This window comes from Hemitrygon akajei, chromosome 7 (genome assembly GCF_048418815.1).
Source record: "Hemitrygon akajei chromosome 7, sHemAka1.3, whole genome shotgun sequence".
NCBI lineage: Eukaryota > Metazoa > Chordata > Chondrichthyes > Myliobatiformes > Dasyatidae > Hemitrygon > Hemitrygon akajei.
The window spans coordinates 166,521,687-166,534,612 of NC_133130.1; the positions used below are offsets into that span (position 1 = coordinate 166,521,687).

Here is a 12,926-nt window from a genome sequence, read left to right on the forward strand (position 1 = left end):
TGCAGATCACAGGCTCCAACAGATTCCATAACACAAACAAGACAAAATAAACAAGGAAAAGGGATAGAAAAGTGTAATGATTTTAGAGATTTCCTATCTGGAAGAGAGAAACATAGAAAACCTACGAACCATTTGGTCCACAATGCCATGCTGAAAATGTACTGTGCTTACTTTAGAATTTACCTAGGGTTATCCATAGCCTTTTGTTTTTCTAAGCTCCATGTACCTATTCAGGAGTTCTCTCAAAACACCCTATTGTATCTGCATTCACCACCATCACCAGCAGCCCATTTCACTCACTCATCACTCATTTTTTAAAAAGACGACAACTTACCCCTGACATCTCCTCTGTACCTACTTCCAAGCACCTTAAAACTGTGCCCTTTCGTTCTAGCCATTTCAGCCCTGGGGAAAAAGCCTCTGACTATCCACACGATCAATGCCTCTCATCATCTTGTACACCTCTATCAGATCACCTCTCATCCTCTATCGTTCCAAGGAGAAAAGGCCAAGTTCACTCAACCTATTTTCATAAGGCATGCTTCCCAATCCAGGCAACATCCTTGTAAATCTCCTCTGTACCCTTTCTATAGTTTCCACATCCTTCCTGTGGTGAGGCAACCAGAACTGAGCACAGTATTCCAAGTGGGTTCTAACCAGGGTCCTACACAGCTGTAACATTACCTCTTGGCTCTTAAACTCAATCCCACGGCTGATTAAGGCCAATGCACTGTATGCCTTCTTAACCACAGAGTCCACCTGTGCAGCAGCTTTGAGTATCCTATGGACTCGGACCCCAAGATCCCTCTGATCCTCCACACTACCAAGAGTCTTACCATTAATACTATATTCTGCCATCATATTTGACCTACCAAAATGAACCATTTTACCCTTATCTGGGTTGAACTCCATCTGCCACTTCTCAGCCCAGTTTTGCATCTTATCAATGTCCCACTGTAATCTCTGACACCCCTCCACATTATCCACAACACCCCCAACCTTTGTGTCATCAGCAAATTTACTAACTCATCCCTGCACTTTCTCATCCAGGTCATCCATAAAAATCACCAAAAGAAGGGGTCCCTGAGGCACATCATTGGTCACCGACCTCCATACAAAATATGACCCATCTATTTTCATTCTCTTTGCCTTCTGTGGGAAAGCCAATTCTGGATCCACAAAGCAATGTCTTCTTGGATCTCATGTCTCCTAACTTTTTCCATAAGCCTTGCATGGGGTACCTTATCAAATGCCTTGCTGAAATCCATATACACTACATCTACTGCTCTACCTTCATCAATGTGTTTAGTCACATCTTCAGGAAATTCAATCAGGCTCGTAAGGCATGATCTGCCTTTGACAAAGCCATGTTGACTATTCCTAGTCATATTATGCCTCTCCAAATGTTCATAAATCCTGCCTCTCAGGTTCTTCTCCATCAACTTAGCAACCACTGAAGTAAGACTCACTGGTCTATAATTCCTAGGTTGTCTCTTCTCCCTTTCTTGAATAAGGGAACAACATCTGCAACCCTCCAATCCTTCAGAAGTTCCCCTGTCCCCAATGATGATGCAAAGATCATCGCCAGAGGATCAGCAACCTGCTCCCTCGCCTCCCACAGTATCCTGGGGTACATCTCATCTGGTCCTGATGACTTATCCAACTTGATGCTTTCCAAAAGCTCCAGCACATTCTCTTCCTTAATGTCAATATGCTCAAGCTTTTCAGTCTGCTGTAAGTCATCCCTACATTGTCAAGGCCCTTTTCTGCAGTGAATACTGAAGCAAAGTATTCATTAAGTACCTCCGTTATCTCTTCCGGTTTCATACACATTTTTCCATTGTCACACTTGATTGGTCCTATTCTCTCACTTACCCTCTTGCTCTTCACGTACTTGTAGAATGCATTGGGGGTTTCCTTAATCCTGCTTGCCAAAGCCCCATGGCCCCTTCTGGCTCTCCTAATTTCATTCTTAAGCTCCTTCCTGCTAGCCTTCTAGTTTTCTAGATCTTGATCACCCAAGGAATCGTTTGTTGGCGCCATCTTGAGCTGAAGGAATGTTGTTTTCTACTTCACTTCTGTGACCAACTGACTAGTTTTCAAGGATTCTTTACAACTCATCTCAGCATTTATTTTGCACAATTTGTCTTTTGCACATAGTGTTTTGTTAATTCTATTCTATTTCTTTATTTTCCTGTAAATACTTGCATGCAAGTGAATCTCAAGGCTCTATATAGTAGCATATTTGTACTTTGATAATAGATTTACTTTGAACTTCTGGCCTTCCTTAATTGTAGTGGCTAACAAGATTTTTGGCTTAAAATCAGGCTTCCAGGGCCAAAACTGGAATTCACTCTCTAGTCACTTTACAATCATCTTTTTGCTCAAACCTTTGAGTCTTTGGCTCTTAAACAGGATGTAGCAGCAAAACTAATTCAAAGTAATTCCTGCTAGCATGCGAACCTGCATAGCTATTACACTTGCGTGACACGCCCTCAGCTCCAATTAAATAATTGTTCCAAAATGTCAAATCCTTTACAAGCAATAGTTAAGCTTAGAAGGCATAGTTAAGCTTAACTGAGCATTATCTCAGCGATCAGCAAAAGGTGCGACTTCCGCTGGTTCCAAGCTACAAACTTGCAATGAAATGAGCAAGAATACATAACTTATTCCTTTTGCTTTTGTCATGCTCTCCCACTCATGACTAGTTAATGTGCAACACAAAAATAAAAAGCAGATAGAGGTACATGGCTCCTAAACAGGGTTCAGTGAATTTAGTGCTCATGGACAGCACTATGGGAGGCTTTTTTGCAATCTTGAGGTAATGTAGAACTGGAAGGTCCTTTGGCAATTTTAATCTGCAATAATCAAGTCAACAGTTCTGACTGAGTTAGCTGTTCCCAAATAGTTCAATCTAACTAGTTTTATAATTTGTAAATACCTGGCACTTTAAATGAATGACCATCCCACGTTTCAAGAACAGCATCTTCCTCTCCGCCATCAAAAACCTGATCGACCCATGAGCCCATTAACATTACCTCACTATTTTACTCTTTTTGCACTCTTTTTTTGTTTTTTAAATATTCTTATTTTAATTTTAGTATTTTTATGTATTGCACTATACTGCTGCAAAACAGCAAAGTTTACCACACGTCAGTGTCTGAAATGCTCAAGTTCTTGCTAAAAGTATATTTTGAATGTAAAGTTCCTGACTGGGTTCTGATTTAGTGCTGAAACTTTCTTGCATCATTTATTTAAATCTTGTATTTCTCATTCCTGTGATGTTCTGTTCTACTTTTGTAATCATTGAGTGGCTTTGCTCTAGAAAGCCAGTTACTATTTTGTAAAAAACTGCAGATGCAGAAATTCCGAAATGAAAACAAAATACTCGTAGGTCAGTCAGTATCTGTAGAAAGTTTTCACATTTTAATGGTATGCAATTATTTCTTTCAGTTGAATAGAAGCTTCTCTAAGTTTAAATGCTTGTATGAGCCAGGATACTGATGAGCTAGTATTCCAGAGAAACAGTCTTGCTGTCCTTGTTAACAGCAAAGGTGTATCTCTTAATTAAACTCCTCTTATGAATTTTTTTGTTTGCATTATTAATTATGATTTGGCAATTTTTTTTCTTGCAGAACATTGAACTCAAAGTTGAATTGGAAAGTTTAAAGCATGAATTAAAGGAGAAGCGAGAACTGCTTGTTAAAGCTTCGTAAGTACCACTAATTCTTTGCCAAATGTGGAAATGGATTTTAAAATGGTTCCTATTGGGAAATTCTTCACGCAATGTGCAGGTTTCAAATATTTTGAATTGCCAATTTTTTTTGTGTGATATATTTTGAACAATTTTTTTCTGAAAACATCTTAAGTTGACATCTTTCCCTTCTGAAGGTGTTAGCTTTTGCAATACCGTGACGCTAGAATCTTATTGTGTGCATGGTCTACCCGAGCAGTTTACGAAAGGTGATTGATAAGTTCATGGCCCAAGGTAGAAGGAGTCCGTTTTACAAAACCTAGCACATTTATTTTTCAACATATTTTCCTACATTTACACAGTTCAGTGGTCGTGGAACATGCAGATGTTGGACCTCCAGAAAGTGTCCACAGCACACATGAATTATACAGCTCTTGTTACATGCACATGCAGTCCAGCTCTTTGAGTGATTATGCAGAAAGTTTGAAGTTCTCCTTCTTCCTTAGGCCACGGATTTATCAATCTTTAACTGATTAACTAGGTGAGAGTAAGTGTTCGGCACAGACTAGAAGGGCCGAGATGGCCTGTTTCTGTGCTGTAATTGTTAAATGGTTAACAAAGCGCATTGTTGCCACTCTTGGTTGAATGTCAAACCATCAAGGGCAATCAGTCTCATGTTTTGATCTTAAGGTTGGTCCAAGGCTATGATGTGTTGCTATAGAAAGGAATGTTTAATTTTTGTTCTACTTAGTATCTGATGTAGTCACTTCCTGCTTCAATGCGCGTCATGCAGATAAACCCACAGCCATATTGTTCAGCCAGATTTGCTCTGTGGCTTAGCGGTGCTGAGACTGGTTCTGCTTTGTCAGCACTTGGTGGTATTGATATATTTCCCTTTTTCTGAGCTATTTGGAAACTCTTGTGAAAGTAACAAAAAGCTTTTGAATCAGTTAGAAAGCAGGACTTGGATGGCCAGAGTCTTGGTAGTGGAATTAGAGTTGGAAGCTCGTTTACAACTGCCACTAGAGAAATGGGCTGTGCACTTGCTGTGATTCTGAGGAAGACTGATGGGCTGTAAAAGCTCTGAACATTAGGAATGCTCATATTTGGCTTTTTTGCTTGCGTTGCTTTGGTCTTGTCAACAGAAAGCTACTAACAGCCTAGTCTGGTTTGCTTTCATGCTGCTACTGGACTGACTGAACTAATCTGGCTTGTTGCACAATTTAGTCTGATATCGATGTCCCTCCATGATGGCACAAATGAGGAAATGTGTTTTGCTGTTTAAAAATAAACTGTATAAGCTATGAACTACCTTGTGACTTGATAGATCAGAATAGGGTTCATAATCACTGACAGGTTGTGAAATTTGTTTTGAGCAGCAATACAGTGCAATGCATAAAAATACTATAAATTATAATAAGAAATGTACAGTGGATTCTGTTTGGCACTAGTATATTTTGGTCCAATTAAGTGACTGCCCCAATTAGCTAAAGTTTCATGGAAATAGTTAAAAAGACATTAAAACAAGAGGCAAACTATTGTTTAGCTGAGTAACAAATTGTGTATTTGACTAAAATGCAGAACAAATTAGAAAACTACCAAAAGTAGTGCTACAGTACTATAAAACTGTTCCTAATAGTTATCCAGAATTCATTCAGTGTATGCTGCCATGTTCTTTTGATTGACTGACTGTAGGTGAACAAAATCAGTGTAGACATCTAGTGTAGATAGTGAAATGCCTTCACACAGTGCTTTTGGTAATTGCATCCTCCAAATCTTCATTTTCATTGTAGCATTGAAGATGATTATCAATACTTTTAATTCTTCATAGGTTCTAACTTGTTGTAATAGTGAAATCTTTTCATTTTCCCTCCTCCCTTTTCTGGCATCACCAAGGTGGAACGCTTGAAACCGCAGTGAGCAAAACCAGTTCTCAATTGTCTTACTGTTTATTACTCGCCAATTATCAATGACAAAAATCACTTTTATTGAACACAAACACAAACTGATGTTATTTGAAAACTGTTTGCTGTATGGTATTGTCTAATGGCCACACAACGTGCCTGCAACTGACGCTAGTTAGAAACTGTTCCACAACAGTCTCCTGTCCTAATTAAGTGCATAGTGTGCCAAATAAGTGGCTGCCACGATTAACCGATGGCCCATTTAACTAGTATGAAAAAAATAACTTGTTAGTTTTTCAAAAAGCAAATCTCCACATCTTTAGAATTTCTGATGTTTTACAAACCTGTGCTGAACAAAGGAACCTTTATTAAATTTAATACCTTCTTTGGATTCTGTCACTACTCTACAGAGCAGCTTTGTGGTACTTTTGCTATTTGAATTTTCACAAGCGTTCTTAAAAATAATTGAGCATGTGGTTAAGGTTTTGCATGGACTGGAAGATCGTTGGTTGGAGTCAACCACAGATGTTGTGGCCTAGCTGTCTATATCAGTTGATACACAAGGCAGGCAGTACGATATGGAGAGCAAGCTGTTGCCCATTCAGCCGATGAATCCAAAAGAATGATAGAGACAGTTGGGCACTCGCAGCATCACAGGAGTTTCCAGTCAGCGTTGAACTCAACTTAGGACTATCTTAGGGATTCCAGCTCTGGATTTTTCCTCTATGTACTCCTGAAGCCCTTTTTGTGAGTCGGTCTCACTGCAAGGCAGAGGAAGTTCGAGGGTTTTCCTTCTCTTAAATGAGCTTTCAACCATGGCTGACGAGCCTCATCTGTTCAAAATGATTGGTTTTAAGGCGCCAATAACAAATATGACTGCAAGTTAACAAATAACTAATAACAGTGAACTAGGGTTGTATATGAATTTGGAAATTCCCTCCTATCAGTTTGTTTAAATGTTATAAAGGTGTTTCTGTTTTAGTTATGAGCAATGCAGCATGGATACAAGACCTTTGGTTTGAATCTGTGCTGACCACACTATCCACCTAAGTAGTCTAATTTCTTGCATTCACCCAATATACCTCCAATCCCTGCCTCATTATGTCCCAATCTAAGTTTTCTGAAATTACACCTGCCTCCACCATTTCCCCTGGCAGCTCATTCTATATAGTCACCATTCTTGTTTTTTTTTTAAGCTGCCCCATTGGTCCAGTTTATATCTTTACTTTCTCACCCTAAACCTATGCTTAGTTTTTGGATTACCCTGGGGATAAGAATGTATGGTATTCATTGCCATGGATGACTGTGAAGGCCAAGTCACTGGGTATATTTAGTGGCGGTTGATAATTTCTTAATTAGTGAGTGTGTTAAAGATTGCGGGGAGAAGGCAGGAGAATGGGATTGAGAGGGATGATAAATCAGTCATAATGAAATAGTGGAGGTAGATTTGATGGGCTGAATGGCCTAATTCTATGTCTTATGGTCTTATCTATGCCCTCATAATTTTAATCACTTCTATAAGGTCACCTCTCATTCTCTTGTGTTCCAAGAAATGGAGAACTTCATTCATTGATTTGGTAAGGGCAGGCATTTGTCAGGCTATGTGGCTATTTTTAGTTGGAGAAGTACAGCACAGAAATGGGCCCATTGTCCCATTTTAGTCCTTGCCAAAACCATTTAAATTATCTACTTCCAATGACCTGCAGCTGGACCTTGGCCCTCTATATCCCTACCATTCATGTACCTACCCAAACTTCCGCTAAAACATTGAAGTCGAGCTCACATGCACCACTTGTGCTGGCAGCTCATTCTACACACTCAAAACCCTCTGAGTGAAGAGGTTTCCCCTTGCGTTCTCCTTAACTTTTCACCTTTCACCTTTAAGCCATGACCTCGTATTATAGTCCCACCCAACCTCAGTGAGAAAAAGCCTTCTTGCATTTAACCTATCTATACCCCTCAATTTTGTATACCTCCATCAAATCTCCCTACAATCTTCTATGCTCTAGTTTGAACCTACTTAATCTTATAACTTGGGTGTTCCAGACCCGGCAACATTCTTGTAAATTTTCTCTCTTTCAACCTTGTTTATATCTTTCAAAACTGCAGACAATACTGCAGATTGGGCATCCAATGTCTTATACAATTTCAACATAACATCCTATCTTCTGTACTCGATATATTGATTAATGAAGACCAATATACCAAAAGCTTTCTTTACGACCCTATCTACCTGTGACGCCACTTCCAATGAAATATGTATCTGTATTCCCAGATCCCTTTTTCTACCACACTGCTCAGTGCCCTACCATTCACTGTAAGACCAATCCTGGTTGGTCCTACTGAAGAGCAAAACCTGGCACTTGTCTGCATTAAATTCCATCTGCCATTCTTCCAGCTGATGCAGATCCCTCTGCAAGCCATGGTTGCCTTCCTCACTGTCCACTACACCTCCCAGTCTTGATGTCATCTGCAAATTTGCTGATCCAGTTAAGCACATTATCATACAGATCATTGATATAGATAACAACAAAGGATCCAAAACTGATCCTTGCAGCACTCCACTAGTCACAGGTCTCCAGTCAGAGGCAACCCTCTACTACCACTCTGGCTTCTCCCACAAAGCCAATGTCTAATCCAATTTACTACCTCATTCTGAATACCAAGCAACTGAACCTTCTTGACCAGCCTCCCATGTGGGCCCTTGCCAAATGTCTTAATGAAGTCCATGTAGACAACATCCACTACCTTGCCTTCACCCACTTTCCTGGTAACTACCTTGTAAAACTCTGAGATTGGTTAGATATGACCTACGATGCACAAAGCCATGTTGACTATCCTTAATCAGTCCATGTCTATTCAAACTCTTGTATACCCTGCCCTTTAGAATCCCTCCCAATAACTTTCCCTCAGCTGATGTCAGACTCACGGGTCTTTAATTTCCTGGTTTCTTTTTAGAGCCTTTTATAAACAGCAGGAAAAAATTGACTATCCTCCAATCCTCTGGTACCTCACCTTTCACTAAGGAAATTTTAAGTATCTCTGCTAGGACCCCCTGCAGTTTCTGCACTTAACTCCTGTAGTGTCTGAGGGAACACCTTGTCAGGCTTTGGGGATTTGACCACCCTGATTTGCCTCAGGGTAGCAAACACCTAGGTATTCCGTACAGGGTCCATGAAATTAATATCACTTTGCCTTGCTTCTATAGACTTAGTATCTGTCTCTCAAGTAAATACAGACTTGCAGGGAATACATTTAAGATCTTCCCCATCTGATTTGGCTCCACACGTGGTTATCATTCTGGTCTTCCAGAGGACCAGTTTTGTCCCTAGAAATCCTTTTTCTCTTAACATATCCGTAAAAACCCTGGGATTCTTCTTCACCTTGTTTACCAGAGCAATTTCATGTCTTCTTTTAGCTTTTCTGATTTCTTTCTTAAGTGTTCTCTTGCATTTCTTGTACTCCATAAGCATCTCATTTGTTCCTACTTGCCTATACTTGCTATGCACCTCCTTTTTTACCCTCTCTTAACCAGGGCCTCTATCTCTTGAAAATCAAGGTTCCTTACACTTTTATCCTTGCCTTTTATTCTGACAGGCACATACAAGATTTGTGCGCTCAAAATTTCATTTCCGAAGGCCTCCCGCTTTCCGGGTACACCTTTGCCAGTAAACAGCCTTACCCTGTCCACACTTGCCAGACCATTTCTGATACCATCAAAATTAGCCTTTCTCCAATTTAGAGTCTCAATCCACAGGCCATACCTATCTTTTTGTATGTTTACTTTGAAACTAACGGCATTGTGGTTACTAGATGCAAAGTGTTCCCCTACACAAATTGCTGTCATCTGACCTGTCTCATTCTCTAATAGCAGATCCAGTATCACTCACTCTCTCACTGGAACTTCTATGTACTGATGAAGGAAACTTTTCTGAACACATCTGATAAACTGTCTCATCTAATCCTTTTACAGTGTGGGATTCCCAGTCAATATGTGGAAAGTTTAAAATCACCAATTGTAACAACTATGTGTTTCTTGCAACAGTCTGTGATCTCTTTACAAATTTGTTCCTCTAACTCCCTTGGTCTGTAATATAACCCCATAAATGTGGTAATTCCTTATTTCTCAGTTCCACCCATAACACATAATTAGTAGAGTTCTCTAGTCTGCCCTGATGGATCATTGCTATGAGATTTTCCCTGACTAGTAATGCCACCCCTCCTCCTTTAATCCCTCCCACTCTGTCACATCTAAAACAATGGAACCCTGGAATATTGAGCTGCCAGTCTTGCCCCTCCTGCAACCAAGTCTCACTAATAGCTACAATGTCATAATTCCAGGTGTTGATCCATCCCCTGAGCGCAGCTGCCTATCCTACGATACTACCTGCATTCAGATATACGTAGCTCAGGACACCAGTCACACCATGCTCAACTTTTTGATTCCTGACTTTGTCTGAGGTCTTACCAACATCTGTCTCCACAACCTCTCCATGTACTGTTCTAGCACTCTGGTTTCTCATCCTCCTGCAACTCTAGTTTAAACCCCACTGTGCAGCATTAATAAACCTTCCTGCTGGATGTTAGACCCATCCAGTCCATGTGCAAACATTTCCTTCTGTACAGGTCCCACTTTTCCTGGAAGAGAGCCCAATGATTGGAAAATCTTTTACCCTCCCTCCTACATCAACTCCTTTGCAGTGTATTAAACTGTATAATCTTCCTAGTTCTAAGCTCACTAGCACGTGGCATGGGTAGCAATCCTGAGATCACAACCCTGGAGGTCCTGCCTTTTAACTTAGTACCTAACTCCCTGAACATCTTTGCAGAACCTCGCCACTTGTCCTACCCATGTCATTGGTACAGATGTGGACTACAACCTCTAGCTATTCACCCTCCCACTGAAGAATGCTGAGGACTTGATCTGAGATGTACCAGACCCTTGCATGCAGGAGGCAACATACCATCTGGGAATAAGACCATAAGTCATAGCAGAATTAGGCCATTTGGCCTTTTGAGTGTGCTCCACCATTTAATTGTAGCTGATCCTTTTCTCCCCTCCTCAGACCCATTCTCCAGCCATCTCCCTGTAACGTTTGATGCCATGTCACATCAAGAACCTGTCAAGCTCTGCCTTAAATACACGCAACAACCTGACATCCACAACAGCCTGTGGTAGTAAATTCCACAAATACACTAACCTATGGCTAAAAGAATTTCTCTGCATCTGTTTTAAATGGACACCCTTCTATCCTGAGGCTGCACCCTTTTGTCCTAAACTCCTCCAACATGGGAAACATCCTTTCCACATCTGCTGTTAGGGCTTTCAACATTCAAAAAGTTTCAATGAGATCTGCTCTCCTCATTCTAAATTCAGGCAAGTACAGACCCAGAGCTATCAAATGTTCCTCATATTATATCCCTTTCATTCCTGGAATTATCCTTTTGAGCCTCCTCTGAACCCTCTCCCAATGCCAGCACATCTTTTTGATGATGAGCCCAAAACCACTCACAAAACTCAAGGTGAGGCCTCACCAGTGCCTTATAAAGCTTCAGCATCACATCCCTGTTTCTGGAAAAGGTGGTCTCCAGTGCGAGACATGCATGAGGCTGTGATGCGGAGTGGCTGTAAGCAGTCACCCTTTCACAGGTACAAAGAATTTATGCAGGTAATGCAGCTGAGCGGTGTGGGGGGTGGGTAAATGGATACCATATTGACAAAAGGACTCTGAAGATGATTCATTGGGCTAGATCCTAGTAAACTAAGTTTGGGACACTTGGAAGAGGAATTCAGTTGACATTTAGTTCTGCATGTTGTGACCTATGATATGATAATTGCTCAAAAAGTTTAACAAAAATAATTGGAGTCCTTATTTTACTGTTTAAAATTTCTTGAATAGGAACGCTCTAGAGAGCTTGGCTGGTAACAGTGATGCAGAAATCCAGCGTGTGAAAGATGCAGCTCAGAAGGAGGTCCTTCAAGTAAAGCAGCTTCTGGGTGACAAGATCCATCTCTTGGAGGAGGCATGTTATATTTTGTATTTAATTTTTATTTTATTTAGGGATGCAGCACAATAACATAACTTCTGACCCAATGAGCGCACACTGACAGTTATGCACATGTGACCAATTAACCCTCCTACCCGAACGTCTTTGGGAAGAAGCAACACACACAAAAAGCTGGAGGAACTCAGCAGGTCAGGCAGCATCTATGAAAGAGAGTCCTGATGAAGGGACTCTGCTTGAAACCTCAGCTGTTTACTCTTTTCCATAGATGCTGCCTGATCTGCTGAGTTCCTCTAGCTTTTTGTCTGTGTTGCTTTGGATTTCTGGTATCTGCAGATTTTCTCATGTTTGTCCTTGGGAGGAAACTGGATAAACCCATGCTGTCATTGGAGAACGTCCAGTCACCTTACAGACTGCGGTGAGAATTGAACCCCTATTGTGACACTGTAGTATCATGTGCTAATTGTTATGCTACTATGCCACCCAAATACGCAAATGCATTTTTTCTGGGATGGGTGTGGGGATTGGGAGCCAGGCTGTTATTGAGAGCAAAATAAAAACTCTTCCTCTTCCATCGTTCTAAAACAAGGATGTCAAAACAGCTCATGCTGAATTGGAAAAGATGGCCGCAATTGCTGAGCAGGAGAAGATTCGGAGTATAAACCTGGAGAAGCAGATTCAGGCAATTAAGAAGCAGGATCGTATGGAATTGCCGACATCCCCTGAACAATGCAGGAACCTCATGGGCAATGAACAGTCAGTGCTTAGTATTTTGTTTATCTACTTAAAAGTGCATTCCTTTCCATTCTGTCTTGCATTGTTTGACAAATACTTTGCTAGTTGTACTGGGGGGAAAATTCGGAGTCCGAATTTACAGTAAAAATAAACTCTTTGCTGCTTTGCAATAAGAGCCTAGACATCAGGGAATAATTAGGTATTGAGGGGGTTTAAATGAGCTGTTGGTGATTGTTCCATTCAAAGCATAGCTCTCAGTGTAAGAAACCTGACCTTTTGGACTAATATTTAGAGAGTCTAGCTGTTTTCTTAGGCTACATCCACACTATGCCGGATAAATCTGTAACTGAAGCTTTTTCTCTTCGTTTTTACCCTCCGTCCACACTAAAACGGCGTTTTCGTCCCCCTTAACAGGAGCATTTCAGAAATGCTTTTCAGGGTGGGTATTTTTGAAAACACTGCTCGGGCAGATCAGTGTGGACGGGGTAACCGAAGACTTCTGAAAACGCTATCAGACGGCAGCACGCTATGTCATTGTTTTCTTGAACACAACTTAACAATTCAGAACAGATGGCAACGAGACTGAA

General features: G+C 40.8%; 1 protein-coding gene across 2 annotated transcripts in view; it reads left to right on the forward strand.

The window, feature by feature from the left end:
• The window catches only part of cdk5rap2 (CDK5 regulatory subunit associated protein 2), a 162,226-nt gene that overhangs the window by 25,390 nt on the left and 123,910 nt on the right, over nt 1-12,926 (forward strand). For both annotated transcript variants that reach the window (XM_073052506.1, XM_073052510.1), the window contains exons 5-7: nt 3,636-3,712; nt 11,499-11,622; nt 12,194-12,360. In XM_073052506.1, the coding sequence (XP_072908607.1) occupies nt 3,636-3,712; nt 11,499-11,622; nt 12,194-12,360 (368 nt within the window). The remainder of the gene's footprint in view (nt 1-3,635; nt 3,713-11,498; nt 11,623-12,193; nt 12,361-12,926) is intronic.